The 16318-nt window shown below is 34.7% G+C and overlaps 1 protein-coding gene across 3 annotated transcripts; it reads right to left on the reverse strand.

Annotated features, from left to right (window-relative positions):
• Positions 1-846: 846 nt before the first annotated feature.
• LOC113039056 (abl interactor 1) lies at positions 847-16318 on the reverse strand. 3 transcript variants are annotated; one of them, XM_026196932.1, is made up of 10 exons: positions 16120-16318; positions 7585-7761; positions 6925-6939; positions 6424-6542; positions 6177-6317; positions 5404-5501; positions 4930-5142; positions 3630-3716; positions 2848-3033; positions 847-2665 (listed from the first exon to the last, which is right to left on the reverse strand). In XM_026196932.1, the coding sequence occupies exons 1-10, from the start codon at positions 16147-16149 to the stop codon at positions 2490-2492; spliced, it is 1242 nt and encodes a 413-aa protein (XP_026052717.1). In that variant the 5' UTR covers positions 16150-16318; the 3' UTR covers positions 847-2489. The 3 variants fall into 3 exon arrangements, with proteins under 3 accessions (XP_026052717.1, XP_026052734.1, XP_026052724.1); XM_026196949.1 differs by lacking the exon at positions 3630-3716; XM_026196939.1 differs by lacking the exon at positions 6925-6939 and having other exon boundaries at positions 16120-16317.

Here is a 16318-nt window from a genome sequence, read left to right on the forward strand (position 1 = left end):
ATATCAAAGTAAGACCCCTTCCAGCTATGAAACAGTTTTCATCAGAAATTCAGCCAAGCCTTAAAGGGATACTCCACTCCTAAACAAAAATGTTGTCATTAATCACTTACCATTTCGTTCCAAGCTTCGTTTGTCTTTGAAACACAATTTAAGATTTTGGATGGAAACCGGGAGGTTTGTAACTGTCCCATAGACTGCCAATTAAATAACAGTGTCAAGGTCCATGAAAGTATGAAGGACATCGTCCATCTGCCATCAGTGATTCAACCGTAAAGTTATATAACTTTACAGAACAAGCTATGAACTCAGTCTCTCTGAATCAGAAGGAAGCTGACTGTACAATCCAGTGCATGTTTACGTTTATACAGTATATATGCACATATATATATATATATATATATATATATATATATATATATATATATATATATAAAACTAGAAGTTGAACTTATATTGAACTTATTAGACCTAAAATTTACAAAACTAGAACTGACAATGTTAAAGTATTTCTGCTGAATAGGAACTAGTAACCTTGGTTGGGAATCAGTATGAGGATAGAAATATTCCTTTTCAAACCCACACCCCCCTCTGCTGTCCATTTAGATCAACAGAGTCTCTCACTGATGAGGTGGACATTTTGGATGGAGAATGACTTATTTTCTTTAAATAAAGGCAAAAAAAAAAATATAGGAATATTTTGTGTGAATTTCTTTATTAGTTTTACTTAGTCTTACATCTATAAAAATGATGTGATTTTTGTTGTGTTTACGTTGAATTAAAAGCTAAAAGAATTTAATCAAATTGATTCTTTTGTCACCCAGGCACCTAAACAAATCTAGCACAGTGTTGCACAGGAGAGTGCTTTATTATAAAAAGAGACTGTACATAAAAAGAAAAACAGATTATATATACAAAATGGTAATAGAGATTATATTATTTGCAGATATCCTGCAAAGGAACATTTAAATTACAGATCACTTGCACATCATATGACAAGGCCTTGCAATGCTTAACATTAATTGGTCATTGTTCAGACAGCTCTATGTGAGTTACATCCACACAGATATTTCATTTGATTCAATAAATTAAAACACTGCACGCCTTCAACAGCAGTTTGAGACACTTCTAAAAACCAGCAACCAGAATCATCATCATGTTTGTGCCATGCTAACAGTTATGAGCTCACATTCATCAGTACTATACACTAAACTATGGATTATCATCTAAATTCAGCAAAACTTGTGAACTGGTCAAAACCTTGACAAATTCAGCTTTGCATGGTCCCCCAACATGAAATCTACAATGACTGAAACTGATTTCTGCTACATTATGAAACCAATTGGAATCTGTGGGCAATGCTAGAGACTGGTTCAGCTAGTGAGCCAGTGTCGCCCGCTCAGTGCAACATCAGAAAGTTCACAACACTTCAGCAGTTTCAACAAAAACACCATCAAAGATCAGCTTGGCACAGTTTAAACTCGCAGCACATGGGTGACTCTCAGAAAAACATGTCTAGGTCACAAAAGAAGAAAACGTAACTGTTTTGCATAAAGGAAACGAAGCCTGTAGGACCATCAAGAATTTTTGCATGTAATGTAGGCGTTTTATTACTATTATTATTTTTTTTATATAGAATTCCCATTATTGATTTTCATCAATGTAATACATTTTTTCACACTTAAATCAGCATAAATTAATTGCAATACAAGAAAGACTACCATAATGCATACAAACCATTTAAATAATATATTATATCGTCACACTACAGCAATGAGGATGAGATTTCTTTTGAATTATGATTAGTAGTATTTTGGGGAAAATGTGCTCAATTATCATGAAAATAATGCCGTAATGCAAAAAACAGGCATCATTGTCTGTGAATTTCTTTTTCTGTTTTAGGGTGAAATATATAAAGTGTGGACTTGTTTTTGACGGGTTCGTGAAGTTAGTCCGATATGCAGGAAAATCATCACTGCATCAGTCTTTTCCCTCACCGTACAGCCATGAGGTAAGATTATTAGCAAATCCCGAAGGCGAAATGTAGGTAAAGACATAAATGTCATTTTTATATTGTTGCCTAATTATTTTCCAGGCATAATAATATTCCAGAAATGACATTCAGATATTTCTTCCTCACATAATGGAAGAGCTTGACCGTTTAGTTAAAAAAAAAACAATATTTTAGGGGAGGGAGCAAATACGGGTGTCTATACAATGACAAAACACGTACACAAAAACAAACACTAGCAACAGCCTACAGGCAACGTCGTACTGTAATATATGTACAAAATGTATGAGGCAACCTAACCAGAAAGTAGTGCGACTTATATTCTTTGTAGAGGCAGTACGAGCCCCGTCTCCTCAAACCTTGAGCACTGCAGATGCTTGGATACATTAGCGATTGGACAAAAACAAACATTCAGTCATATCCTAATGCACTTAGTTTGTAACTGATTGGCTGCATTGTATGATGTCTCTGGGATTTAGCATTAGTCAGCATAGTGCATGATGGATTCAACGTAGTTGCCAGGAAACAGTCCGGTCACCCCATTAGACACGCCCTCGAACCAGCCGTCATCGTTTTTCTTGATGATGTAGATGATGGCGCCCTCCATGAAAGACAGCTCATCATCTTTGTCCTTTGTGTAGTCATAGATGGCCACCACTGAAACGAAGGAGGCAGGGTTAGTATGACATGGCTCAGAAACTCTAGTTCTATATCTATACATCCATCTCATTTACAGACACAAATTTAAAAGCCATTCTCGGTTCAAAACCCTTTAAAAACATTAAAAAGAATAAAAATGATTTCAAAAGAACTTTGAAGGAGGAGAAAGTGGCCCTTACCCTTCTCTATGTAGGATTTTGGGGCCCAGTGAGGATCTCCATCAGCATAGGGGTCATTGTAGTGCACCAGAGCTGCGTCGTCTTCTTCATAATCCACAGGTGGAGGTGGAGGGGGCGGAGCTGCTTCCTCAAACAAGGGCGTGTCCTCAGGTAGCGGAGGAGGGGGTGGAGAGGGGCTGTCTGTTACTGGAGGACAAAGAATTGGGGAAACCCTCACTATGACATCATCTATGACATAAGTCAGAATCCTACATTTCTCTTAATATTGGAGATGGCACAGATCTACTTTAATGCAACAACGAAAGGGCAAGAAAACCTTTTTTCAATGATTTTATCCTTTTTTTTTTTTTTAAACAATACTATTTCATGTTCGTATACTATAATTCCTTAATTGGTCAATTTTTGTTACATTCTTACTAAGAAATAAAAACAATAGATGCCAGTGACACTAAACATCTATTCAAGGCATTATATGCGTGGAATGTATTTTTGAATACATTATGAATAATTTGTCATTGACTCTAAATATGAGCAAAGCAAAAGTGATGTTTATATTTGAAAACACCACCAATAAAATGCTATATTATTATGTTTTATTAAAAATATCTAGATCTTAAAAAAAAAAAAAAATTATATATTTTTATATATTTATTTTTATATATAATATATTTTTGTAAATGCTATATTTGAGGTTCTGAATAATTCGGAGTGCAGGTCATGGGTAGGTGAACGGAGACCATATGTGAAAGAGTAAGCGCTGTGCTTCTGTGTGCATTACTCACTGTTCTCCTGAACTCTGGCCACAAAGCCAGTGAGAGGAATCTGGGGCGTGAGCTGCACCATAGGAGGAGGTGGAGGAGCGACAGACACTGGAGTCACACGGAGCGCAGATACACACACACATTCATACACATCCAGCCCGACAGACAGATGATAATCAGCAAAAAAAAAAAAAAAAGCCCAAAGAGTTAAACAGAAGCAGATAAACAGACCAAAGGTAAAAGCCGTTGTGAGTTATTGTGACATGAAGAGATGAATAGCAGAAAAGCAGGCAGATCATTGGTTACTAGGTCTGATAGTTGCTGGTAACCTCATTTATTACCAAGATGTGATTGGTGCAGCTAGTGGCTAAGCAATTACACACTTGAGCTTGACATTTGTTATCCAATGCAATGGCATTTTGAAGTGCAAATTAAAGATATAGTTCACCCAAAAATGAATATTTGTAGTTTATATACTCAACCTCAAGCCATTCAAGATGTAGGTGACTTTCCTTCAGAAGAGCAGTACAGAAGATTTTCGCCTGAAAACGCGGTCCTTGGGGATTTATATAGTGCAAGTCAAAGGCTATTGTCACTATGATACTCAAAAAAAGCATATCGGGCAACATAAAATGTAATTATTGAGCTCTGATGAAGCAAAAAGATCGGTCAATACAAGACAGTGAACAGTATTTACAACATTATTACCTGTAATCCAGAGCTTCAGGTAAACAAGGAAGTCCGATTATTTTCAGTGAACTGGTTCAATAACTGATTCACCCGTTTGAGTAGTAAACACACAATCAAGTAACATATCTGCAATTATGATATTAAAGAACCCAATACTGAAGTGCAATGCTGATGTTTTACATGTTTAAAGCATATGAAGTTAATCAACTCACCTTTTTTTCCTAAACCATGAGAAATCATAAAAACTTTAATTTTGCCCATTCCGGACATCACTCTGGATTGTCTGCCTGAGACTGTTATAAAAAAATCAGTTTCTTTCACAGGTCGATTGTTTCACTTCATAATACCCCAATATATTATCAGGAGGCATGAGTTTTAATTTTGTGTTGCCTGATATGCTTTTTATGACTCACAATGGGACGGTAGCTGCGGACTTAAGAGTGACCAAGAACCACGGTTTCAGCTAAAAATCTTCTGTACTCTTCTAATGCAGACAAAAATTCACCTACATCTTGAATGACTTGAATGGTTGATTAAACAGTAAAATTTTATTTTTGGATGAACTAGACCTTAATTGTCTAAATACTTCTTAGGGTCACTAAACATCTCCCTAAGGTGGAACTGAACTCACTTGTGTTCTGGGGGTATGTGGGACCCCCGTTCAGGTGGGGTTGAGGCACAGAGAACTGGGAGGAGCTGGCAGGGGCGCGCCGGTAGGTGCCGGTGGCTGACAACATCGAGGTGGAGGAAGAAGTGGTGGAGGAATTGTGTCTGGAGATCTGCCGGGAGATTGTTCCAAACTGAGACATCGGGATCGGTCCCAAACCTGGACCTGGAGGAACCACTGCAGAGAGGACAGAAGAAAAGAATACTCATAGAAGATAAGTCCAAAAAAAACTGATGACTCAATCAGTCAGGGGTGGGAGGAATAACCAAAAGTAACTTGTTTCAAAACAAGAATGGCCAATAGGGCTGGGTTTTATGGCCAAAAATACTATCACAATATATATTTTTTCATATTGACTTCACTTTGATGTTATCATCTTGATGTGATATTGTTCATTGCCCAGCCCTAATGGCCACTGTGAAAAATGTGAGTGGTCACCTGGAGCCATACTGGGAGGGGAGGGAGTCGGCACAGCAAGAGGTATTCCCATACTATTACTGCTGTTCTCTCGACCGCCGCTGCCCCCACTGCTGCCACTGAGACAAGGAGAGACAATCAGGATACAAAGAGCAACTTGAATCTGGAGAATCAATGTGATAAATTAAATGTTCAGTGCATGTTCTGATGGTGTTTTTACATACCAGCTCCTGTAAAAGACTAAATAAACTTCACATTTATGACTCCAGGATGCTATACATTTAAAAGTTTGGTTTTGGGAAGACTTGTTTTAATGCTCACCAAGGCTGCATTCATTTGATTAAAAACACAGTAATATTGTTAAATATTATTACCTTATAAAATACCTATTTTTCTATTGTAATGCATTTTAAAATGTAGTTTATTCCTGTGATGCAAAGCTGGATTTTTTAGCAGCTGTTACTTCAGTCCTAAGTGTCACATGATCCTTGAGAAATTAATCTAAGAATAATTTCTTATTATTATCAATGTTAAAAATTGCTGCTTATTCATTTTGTGGAAACAGTGACACATTATTTTCCGGATGAATAGAAGGTACATAGGAACATCAGTCATATACATCTTTTATTAAAAACTCTTGACTGTCACTTTAGATCAACTGAATGCATCCTTGCTGTATAAAAGGATTATTTTTATTCCAAAATAAAAAATAAAGTTTTGAACTAGTGTATATTCCAGTAGGCCCAGCACAGCAGGTCAAAGCATCAGAAGGCCTGTGTTGTTGTGAGCTGTACCTGTGTGTTCGGGGTCTCTGACTGAGCGAGGCCGTGCGTCCAGGGCTGTTCTGGCTGCCCAGACGTGCTGGACTGGTCATGTAGTCATTAGGCACCACAGGAGGTTTGACTGGCTCCAGCGTCTTATATGGTGTGTTTCGTCTGAAAAAAAAAATAATGATGATGTCACATGACACAGGATGTTTTATAACATTCTAATAATGGAGGGGTGCAAAACAGCATGGACACATGAAATACAGTGACTTACCCCAGGGTACCTCTCCCTGCCATGGGTGGGCTCGGGGGCTTCTGTGTGGGTGGGTTAGTCCTGGATAATGTTCCTCCACCTCCACCTCCACCTGCCCGAGCTGGCTGGTTATTCCCTTGCTAAAAGGCATTCAACAGAGAAAACAACATTAAGACAGCTTTCACAGTCATGATAATACCTGAACATTGTAAATGCTAATCGGTTACCAACAGAAAGCATGATGTAAACCTTCAAAGAAATGATTATACTGAACAAAACAGCAAAATATGATGGTTTTTATGATGTGTTGTACGCATGATTAATTTTACTGATCCATTACACTCTTATAAATGGCACCAGTTTTCTCAAAAAATGAAAGATATTTATGATCTAAAGAATACTCTTATTGAATTATGAAAATTCATTACACAATATTGTACAAAAAAGGTTGATGCTTGGAAATAAAGAACCAAGGCAGACATACAGGAGCCAGAGCAGTGGGTTGTGTAAAGCTGTACTTACCTTTGCTTTAAGCCACTAAGTGAAAGCATTAAGGAAGAGAGAAGATAAATCATGATATTTAATCACCTAAACTTAATGAAAAAGTGAGAGAGGTGAAGCGAAACAAAAGAACTTTGAATAAAGAACAAACAAACAAACACTTATCTAATTTTACTGATAGGAATCAAGACAGAGCAGAAAGTAAAGCTGCTCAGAAGACACATACAACCAAAAAAACAAACAGTTGGTAGCCATGAACTTCAATGGCATAGGGGAAAAATACAATGGAAATCAATGGCTACCGTCAGATGTTTGGTTACCAACATGCTTCAAAATATCTTCTTTTGTGTCCAGCAGAAGAAAGAAACTCATACAGGTTTGGAACAACTTGAGTAAATTATGACAGAATTAAAATGATTGGGTTTGACAACATTAACGTGGTAGAGGTTCTCTTATATTTGATTGTATATTAAATAAACATTTATTGTAACACTGGAATCTTAATTTTTTTTGTGTGCAAAAATTACTATATGTATAGTATCTATTCACTTGAGGTCTTGTTTTTTTATTTATAATATATTTATAATATATTTAAAAACCCTAAACATAAGTAAGATTAATAGTAAGAATGATGCTTGTTTAGTAAACATCAAACATGTTATATTAATATGTGTAACTTACTTTAACACCGTGACCCACATCATCCAGCAGGGTGTAATCTATGGGCTTCCTGATGTAGCGCACGGGGCGCTCCATGTTGCCGGGGGCGATGATTTTGTGGGTTCGAGATGTGTTTTTGTTGGTGGTCAGGATCCCGATCTCTCGTCTGGCCACTTTTTCTTTATGAATGTCCACAGTCTAAGTGAAGGAAAGGGATGGAAATGGGTGAAATTTTAGAATGGTTTATATATTATCTTCCAGAATATATATATATTATTAATGGGTTTCAGTCACGTGACTTTTTTTTGTTGTGGCCGCTACCTTAAGGACCTTTAGCCATCTTTAGCCTCTTTTGGGGATCAGAAACGCACCAAAATAGCACACCTCACAACCGACAAAAAACAACAAACAATTGAAAGAATAATAATAATACATTTATTTGTATATAACACTTTTAAAAGCACTTTACACTTAAGAGCATACAAAGTTTAAAAGAAAAAGAAAGTAGAGAGGTAAAAATAAAAACATCAAAAGCAATGTGAGAGAAATACAATACCCCCCCCCCTCCAAATCTTACACATCACAGATAAACAAGTCTAAAAAAAATGAGTTTTTGAGAGAGGATTTAAACACATAAAAAGTTCAATGTTATAAGGGAGAGAGTTCCAGAGTTTTGGAGGAAAAAGCCGGGTCACCACTAGAGCTGAGGGAACAGTCAAAAGGCCAGATTCAGAGGAACGGAGATCACATCTAGGAGAGTAAACAGTTAAAAGTTCCAAGAGATACTGAGGTGCCAAACCATGCAAGGCCATATACATGTATAAGCATGATCATTTCAATAAGAAACCTAACAGGGAGCCAGTGTAGGGATTTTAGAATTGGAGTGATGTGCTCCCTAGTTCTAGTCCCTGTCAGTATTCTAGTTTTGAACATACTGAAGTTTATTTAGGGTGTTTTTTGCAACACCTACAAGCAAAGCGTTGCAGTAATCAATGCAGTGTTCTGAACATGGGGGTCAAATGTTAAATGAGCGTCAAATATCAGCCCCAAGTTCTTTAATGTTGTTTGAAATTCCAAGACTGTGTTAAAAGTGTCTTAAAGATCAAGCTTTACATAGTTGGTGGGTTGCACCATTAAGCATAAACTCTCATCACTGTTAAGGCAAAGACATACATATTTTTATCTCAGAGATGCAAAGTTCCAGAACAGCAACAGCTGGACAGTCACCCAGTTTTTTAGTGAATGTACACATGAGATGTCGTCTGCATAGAAGTGATAGTTAAGACCAAGAGGTCTAAGGAGATGACCAAGAGGGAAAATACACATACAGAAAACTAGTGGACTCAGAAGTGATCCCTGGGGTACCCCAAATTTGACTGAGCCAATTTTAGACTTGTATCCCACCCATGGAGACAAATACTTTAGGATTAGATCTTTAATTTACTGTAAAGTGAACTGCTGACACTAAAGCTTAGTAAAAACTTGACATTTGCTAATATTTACTTGTCCACGATCCCTACACAGGCAACTCAGATAGCAGAATACATTCAGGCCAGTTTCAGTTAAATTCTCACCTGCCGGAGACTTTCCCTTGGCACTGCTCCATGTGCCACACCGGCCTGGATGCATTGCCCGATTCTGGGCTGAATCAATCCGGCCAGATGCTGCAGAAGGTTTAACTGGCTGACTCTGCCGTATCAGAGCCGGAATCAGTCGTATGTACACAGCGCGCAAGATGTTTAATTTCTATATCTACTGTACTATTCATTGATATTTAATTTAAACTGATTATTTTATTCTTAATTATATAGATTATAATATTAACACCATTATATAAATAAAGAAATTTTAAAATCCATTAAGGAAATCACTTGATTAAGCTGGCATGAGGAAAATGTATTTACACAACTTATTTACAAAACCATTCAATTACAGACCCCCCCCCCCCATCAGTTATACAATAAGTGTAGATAAAATATTTACACAATTACCCATGCATTTACTTATACTTGGATTGTAAGCTTAAAACATTTAAAACATTTTTAAGTTTAACATGTTTTTGGAATTAAACAATTTGTATATGGCAATATAATTTAAATAATTATCCAACTATCACTATGAATCATTTTCCAAATCTTTTTTTCTGGAATTGTAGTTGTTGTGTAACCAGGATTGTCATTCAACGTCTTAATCTGGTGAGTTCTTTGCTTGGGAGCTTTCATTTCTACACCTGTAAAGAGCAAATGATATACAAGTATCCATTACTAAAGATCTAACTTAATGCACCAAGCTGAATTAAATTAAATAGATATTGTAGTAATCCACATGTTGTTTGACAGACTATTAACAACACTAATTGCAATGATTGCCCAGCATGATTAATATTTAAAGATGGTATTAAACTAATTAAAGGGATTTTGTCAGTTTGTCTCTTCAGTTACGATTCCCCCAGTTGTTGCAAAAATGACACTGTATTATGGTCAATGCAGACACTTACTTGAACTTACTTCCTCTTTGGCTCTAACGGCTCCTAGTTATTTCAGTCAATAAGTATAATAATGATTTCTTGCGCTCCAAGCACTGCTCTGTGTTCATTTTGTGGCATGATAAGAGAAATAATCAGTTATTCTTGTGTTATTCTACATGCTAAGTGAAGAATCAACAGAAGTGATAAACTGTGATTCTGTGTTTGCGTTGTAGTCATTTACATGTTTTGGCAGAGGTGAGCATCTGTACATGTAAAGTCTGCTTATATTTAGCAACTATTAAAGCAGGACAGAGCTATTGCAGATAGTCTCAGACATACTGATGCATATTAATATGACTGCAGTACATTCTCATCACGAAAAACAACTGAAAGCTTGTGTATTTAGTCCATTGAGGTTATTTGAAAACTCTCTCTCACATCTTTGAAGAAATTTGAAAGAATGACTTTCATAAAACAATGATGTGGAAACTAAAAATACAAACCTTTCTCTTTGTATACGCTGGACCGTCATCCTCCTCCTCTTCTTCTTTATCTATTTGTTTGCAGATCGGAGTGTTGATCTCAAAGTTTTATGCAGTGGAAACACTTTAGACTCACATAACTATACTTAGAGCAAAGATCAAAAACATCTCAGTCATGTATTAGTTTAGGTGGTAAGTATACCGAGAGTTTTCGGGCAAATCATTAAAGCTGCGTTCGCTGCAGTCTCGCACAAGTTGTTAACTTTTTCAAAGTTCCTTTATGAGCGCCTGCCAAGTTAAATACTAAAAATGTAAATGCATATCAATGCATCCTAGACATATTTAATCAAAATTACCCCATACATCTTCATCTCTCGGTAAGTAAACCATTGTGATTTGCTGTTATCACAACCCACAGGACAGCAGATAGACGGCATGTAGGTCCTATAAATGGCGGCCACACCACTGTGAATATTGTGTATGAATGGTCTGTGACTACTAATGAAATAAAACTTCATTAGCATTTGTTATATTTGCATTTCCATGTGAGGATATATTTGGATAGGTAAGGATAAATTAATTGAATGCCATTAAACCTTTTTAATATATCTATTTTTTTATAAATACATTACTTCAAAGAATTTAACATCTACACTGCAAAAAGCAAAAAAAAAACAAAAACAAAAAAAAAAACCATAAAATTTGCAGTAAAAAATGACAGCTGTGGTTGCCGGATTTCTACTGTAAAAAATACAGTAACAATGTTTTAGGTTTTACCATTTTACCTTAAATTTACAGTATACTGTAATTTCATTAACTGATAAAATATTAATATACAAACCAAAGCCCATCACAAGCAGCTTTTAAATAATAAGATACATTGAAGGTGCACGGTGTCATTCACACAAGCACCATCATCGTGAGACTCATTAAATTGAAATATGCAATAAACATTAATTTAACAATATTTTATGTGACATACAACCCTAATAAACATAACAGATGATAAATAAATAAGAAGAAACAATTATTTCAAAGACAAAACATCAAATTCAAAATAAATTTTACAATGCAATGCAGATAATTCAGGAAACGTCAGTTTAAATTTTCTTACTGTAAATTTTACAGGAAATGCTAACCATTTAACAGGTTTGTACTGTTTTCACCAGTTTTTTACCATTAAAATCACAGCCATTTTTTAACAGTAAGTGTATTGACCCAAACAGAGGATTCATAGAAATCTGTCCATACATAAAATTATTTATATTTTAGATTTTTAATTTGTATATACCGTCTCAACATTTAAAAAAAAAAGAAATTAGTTATTTAATTAGTAACTTAAATTAGTTATGCATTAAATTAATCAAAAGGGACAGCAAAGACAGTTACACTGGTTTTTATAAATGCAGTTCTTTTTAACTTTCTATCCATCAGTTCAACATTCAACAATAACAAATATTTCTTGAGCACCAAATCAGCACCAAATCATAGAGTGATTTCTGAAGAATCATGTGACACCCAAAAATTTCTTTATGCAACATTTCACAATATTAGTGTTTTTTATCAAATAAATGCAGCTTTGGTGAACAAAATATACTTTTTAAAACATTAAGTATTTTTAATGTACAATAAATATAATTTGTTTTTGAAGGTTTGTTTATTATGTATTATATAAGTAATTACAATTTTAGGACAAATGTACATTTTACATACAAATGTGATTTTCACACTTGTCTTTGTTTTGTGAATTAATCAGAAATTTGAATTTTCCCTGACTATTCTAATATCTCGGATTAAGAATCTAATATTTCAGGAAAAAATATTTTACACTGGATCAAATTTTATTGGCATTGTATTGTCAATATAAGATTGTAAAATAGTTTGTTGGTCTCTGAATTACTTATCTTCTTTCACTATGTGTTTGTTTTATTTTCTACTATCCCAAGAACTATAATCTGAAATAGCCTCTTCTGGGGAAGGAAGGCACTTTCATGATTTTGGATGAGTTGTCTCTGTAACTGATCAAAATGGCAGTCAACCTGCTTTAGTTCACCTGCCAGTTTCGCACGGATGTTTGTCTGGACACTAATGATGGGATCTGATACTTTGCCATTTTTGACAATTTGCCTGCCATTTGTTCTTATCTCCTTAGAGACAAGTGATGGCAAACTAGTTTGTGGGAGCATTTTAACATCAGAAGAAGGCAAATCATTAGATCTAGTTTCCATGAAGGCTCTGCAAATGTACTCTAGCACATAATGGGGAACGGGATCTCTTCTTAACCTCAATAAACACACTCCATCTCCCTCTTTGGATGAAAGAAATCACGCCGACATTGTGTTCAAATGGTGATGCACTAAACGTCTTCTCTGCTCTTTACAAACCAGACTCTAGTTATTATAGCGGTGTCAAGCATTATGATTATTTGATTTACAACCTATTCAATGCAGTTAATCACTTTCTAGTCTAGTCATGTAAATCTAATTATTTATGCATATTACATGAATAATGATGGCAGTCAGAGCATGCGAGGTCAGCTGGAGATCTGGATCATTTTTGTATTTGGTGCTCCTCTTACACAGCAAATATGAAATAATGGCAAGGGGCGAAATATTAGTTTTTTTATTTTATTTGTATAGTACGATTGACAATATGCATTGTTTAAAACCGCTTTATTGAAAGTTGCAAGAGTTTTTTTCAATAATTTTGTATTAATTTGAAGTTTTGTTGTAAGCAAGAGTAAATATTTCTCAGAAAGCATCAATGAAGATACAAATAGATGTGTTAAGTGAAAACTAGCTGCTTAGCAAAAAGTATGATTTGAGTTTAACATTTCCAAAATTTATTCGGAAGTCATTTAAGCGACAATGTTAAAAAATACTGGGTATGGCTTTCATTTCAATTATCAGCAGCTCTGATTCCAGGCAGAATTACTAGAACAAGACGGCTTTCCTCACTCTGGTTGAATCGGTTGTATCATTGTAAATATTTTGAAAAATTACTAATATCCTGGAAAATATTTTGTACATATTGCCTACCTCTAAGAAATTTAAACAGGGATCTGTCAGAAGGTTGATAATAATGATTTAATAAAGTCACAACTGTTTATTTTATTTGATTTCCAACAACTGTATGTATGAACAAACAGCTGAATTATATAATAGTTTTTAACTTTGCATATTTGCAGTAAACAGTGTGTAAAATTGGAGAATCATGTTCAATCCTGTGTATATTATAGATTATAGAGATTATATTATAGAGTTTTGTCTCTTTGTTTTAAGATCAAACATTGGTAAAAAAATCTGGATTTACAATAAATAAATATAAAAATTCAGCTTAAACCCGAATGCAAATTTTTCCACTGTGATAAAAAGGAGTCAATTTATTAAATGGAGACCCTTTGATACTTTTTCTCGATTTTAGAAAAGCTTTTGATACAGTAAGCCATACATTTATTTTTGATTCGTTAAAATTCTTTGGTTTTGGACAATCCTTCATAAAAAGTGTAAGAACTATGTACTGTGGTAGCAATATTTCTATTAGACTTGCCAATGGAACATCTCCTAGATTTTTGAAATAAACCGAGGTATCCGACAGGGTTGTCCAATTTCTGCATTCCTTTTCTTGGTTGTAGCTCAAGTTTTAAGTAATATGATAAATCAACATTCCTTCAAAGGTATTGCAGTTAATGAAAGACAAATCAAAATATCGCAACTTGCTGATGACACAACAATTTTTCTTAGTGATAGTTCTGAGGTACCTCTGGCTTTAAATATCATTAATAATTTTTCAAAATTCTCTGGACTGAATTTAAATCTATCTAAATGTGAGATCCTACAGCTCAAAAATAACAAACTATCAACTGTATGTAATATTCCTGTTAAGAGCACGGTAAACTATTTGGGTATCAAAATCTCTAAAAATACTGATGCAATGGTCAACTCAAATTTTATACCCGTTATCGAAAAAATGCAAAAGAGGTATAATTCATGGTTGGCAAGAGATCTTTCTATTCAGGGAAGAATTTTATTAAGTAAAGCAGAAGGTCTTTCGAGAGCTGCATACCTCCTGTCTTCACTTAATGCCCCAAAGGTTATATGCTCACAAATGGATAAAATTCTCTTTAATTTCATCTGGAGAAACAAGCCTCATAAAATAAAAAAGAGTGTCCTTATTAATAAACTATCTGATGGTGGGTTAAATGTTCTTAATTTTACAATTTTCAACCAAATTTTAAAAATTAACTGGCTTAAAAACTTTTTAAAAAAATCAGACAAGTATTTTCAACATTGTCCCATATTATTTATTTGAAAAACTTGGGGGATTAATTTTTTTGCTGCAGTGTCCTTATATAACTGGTAAACTCCCCATCGCCTTGGCCAATTATCACAAACAAGCATTGCTTTACTGGTCACTTTTGTACAAACATAATTTTTCTCCTAGTAGGTGTTTTATATGGAACAATGGTAATATCACTCATAGTAACAAGTCATTATATATGGAGAATTGGGTTCGGCATAACATATTAATTGTAAACCAGCTTATTGACCATAATGGGCAATTTTACACTTATCCTAATTTTATTACAAGATATGGCTTTTTTGTAAGTGAAAAAGAATTTAACAAAGTAATCAAGGCTATTCCTAATGGCATACTAATTTTAACCAAATCCTCTGTTGTAAATATCAATAATACAAGCCAACAAAATCTCCAACTTTTTGTAAATGGTCTCACTATTTTTGACAAGCGTTTTAATAATAGTTTTATAAGAAACTCCCTTAATGTTGGATCCAGTCCTCCATGTAAATCAAAATGGCTTAAACCTCACTGTATATCTTGGCGCAACATTTGGATGCTGCCATATAAATATGTAATTTCTAATAAAGTAAAAGAAGTACTTTACAAATTTATTCACAGATGTTATCCTGTAAATGCAGTTGTTAGCAGATATATTCATAGTGTTTGTATTGTGATAAGTGTATCTTTTGTAATGCATCTGTTGAGGATATTGAACATTTATTCTTCTATTGCCCTTGGTCTATTTCTTTTTGGGTTGACTTTAAAATAGACATAACAAAAAAAGTAAACAAAGTCCTTAATTTAGAACCTCACGATATTTTACTTTGTTATCAAAACCCATCTTTTTCTGATAAACATATGTATATTATTAATCTGTTAATTATCTCATCTTATTTTGTAACACTGATCTTAAAATATATTTTGAAACCCTTTCTAATATAAGATCACAAAATAAGAAGCTTTTAAAAACAATACAAATTCTAAAGCTTTTCAAATTTATGTAATTGCCCTAATGCAGTTTTTATTTTTTATTTATTTAATTTGTATCTTTTTTTGTCTTCTTATTTTTTTTTTGTCTTTGTTTATGTGTACGTTTGTATTCAATTGTAATTTTTGTTGTTGCTGCAGTTATTTTGCATGCTTTGAGATGTGCAATATTTTTCTGTTCACATTAATTCTTTGTGTGATGGAACTAAATAAACAAAAAAACAAAGGAGTCAGAAGATAACTGCTTTTTTTTTTTTCAAAGCATGCTGGGTAAGGAACCCCTGGTTGTTTTTTATTGGCGTTGTGGTGCCCATGGCTGACCTGAGAGATGTGGTTGATGGAGGACTCCATCCTGCGCAGCTGTGAAGCCTGAATATCCAACAGCTGCAGCACATTGTTGGCTAAGGCGTTGATCTGATAGGCCACGCTCGCCAGGGACTGGGTCGTGTAGGCTTTGGTCTCCTCGAGTGCTTTCCTCTTGTCTTGTGCCTAAGCAGAAATTAAAATAAAAAAGATCCCA

This window comes from Carassius auratus, chromosome 2, assembly GCF_003368295.1.
Source record: "Carassius auratus strain Wakin chromosome 2, ASM336829v1, whole genome shotgun sequence".
NCBI lineage: Eukaryota > Metazoa > Chordata > Actinopteri > Cypriniformes > Cyprinidae > Carassius > Carassius auratus.

Bases quoted from the DNA above. Each gene is read 5' to 3' on its own strand.
- LOC113039056 (XM_026196932.1), bottom strand. From the start codon at position 16,149: ATGGAGTCCTCCATCAACCACATCTCTCAG. The intron at 5,143-5,403 runs GTGACCACTCAC...TCCTCTCTGCAG, and splicing joins CCCTCCCAGTATGGCTCCAG to TGGTTCCTCCAGGTCCAGGT. The intron at 2,666-2,847 runs GTAAGGGCCACT...CCTTCGTTTCAG, and splicing joins AAAATCCTACATAGAGAAGG to TGGTGGCCATCTATGACTAC.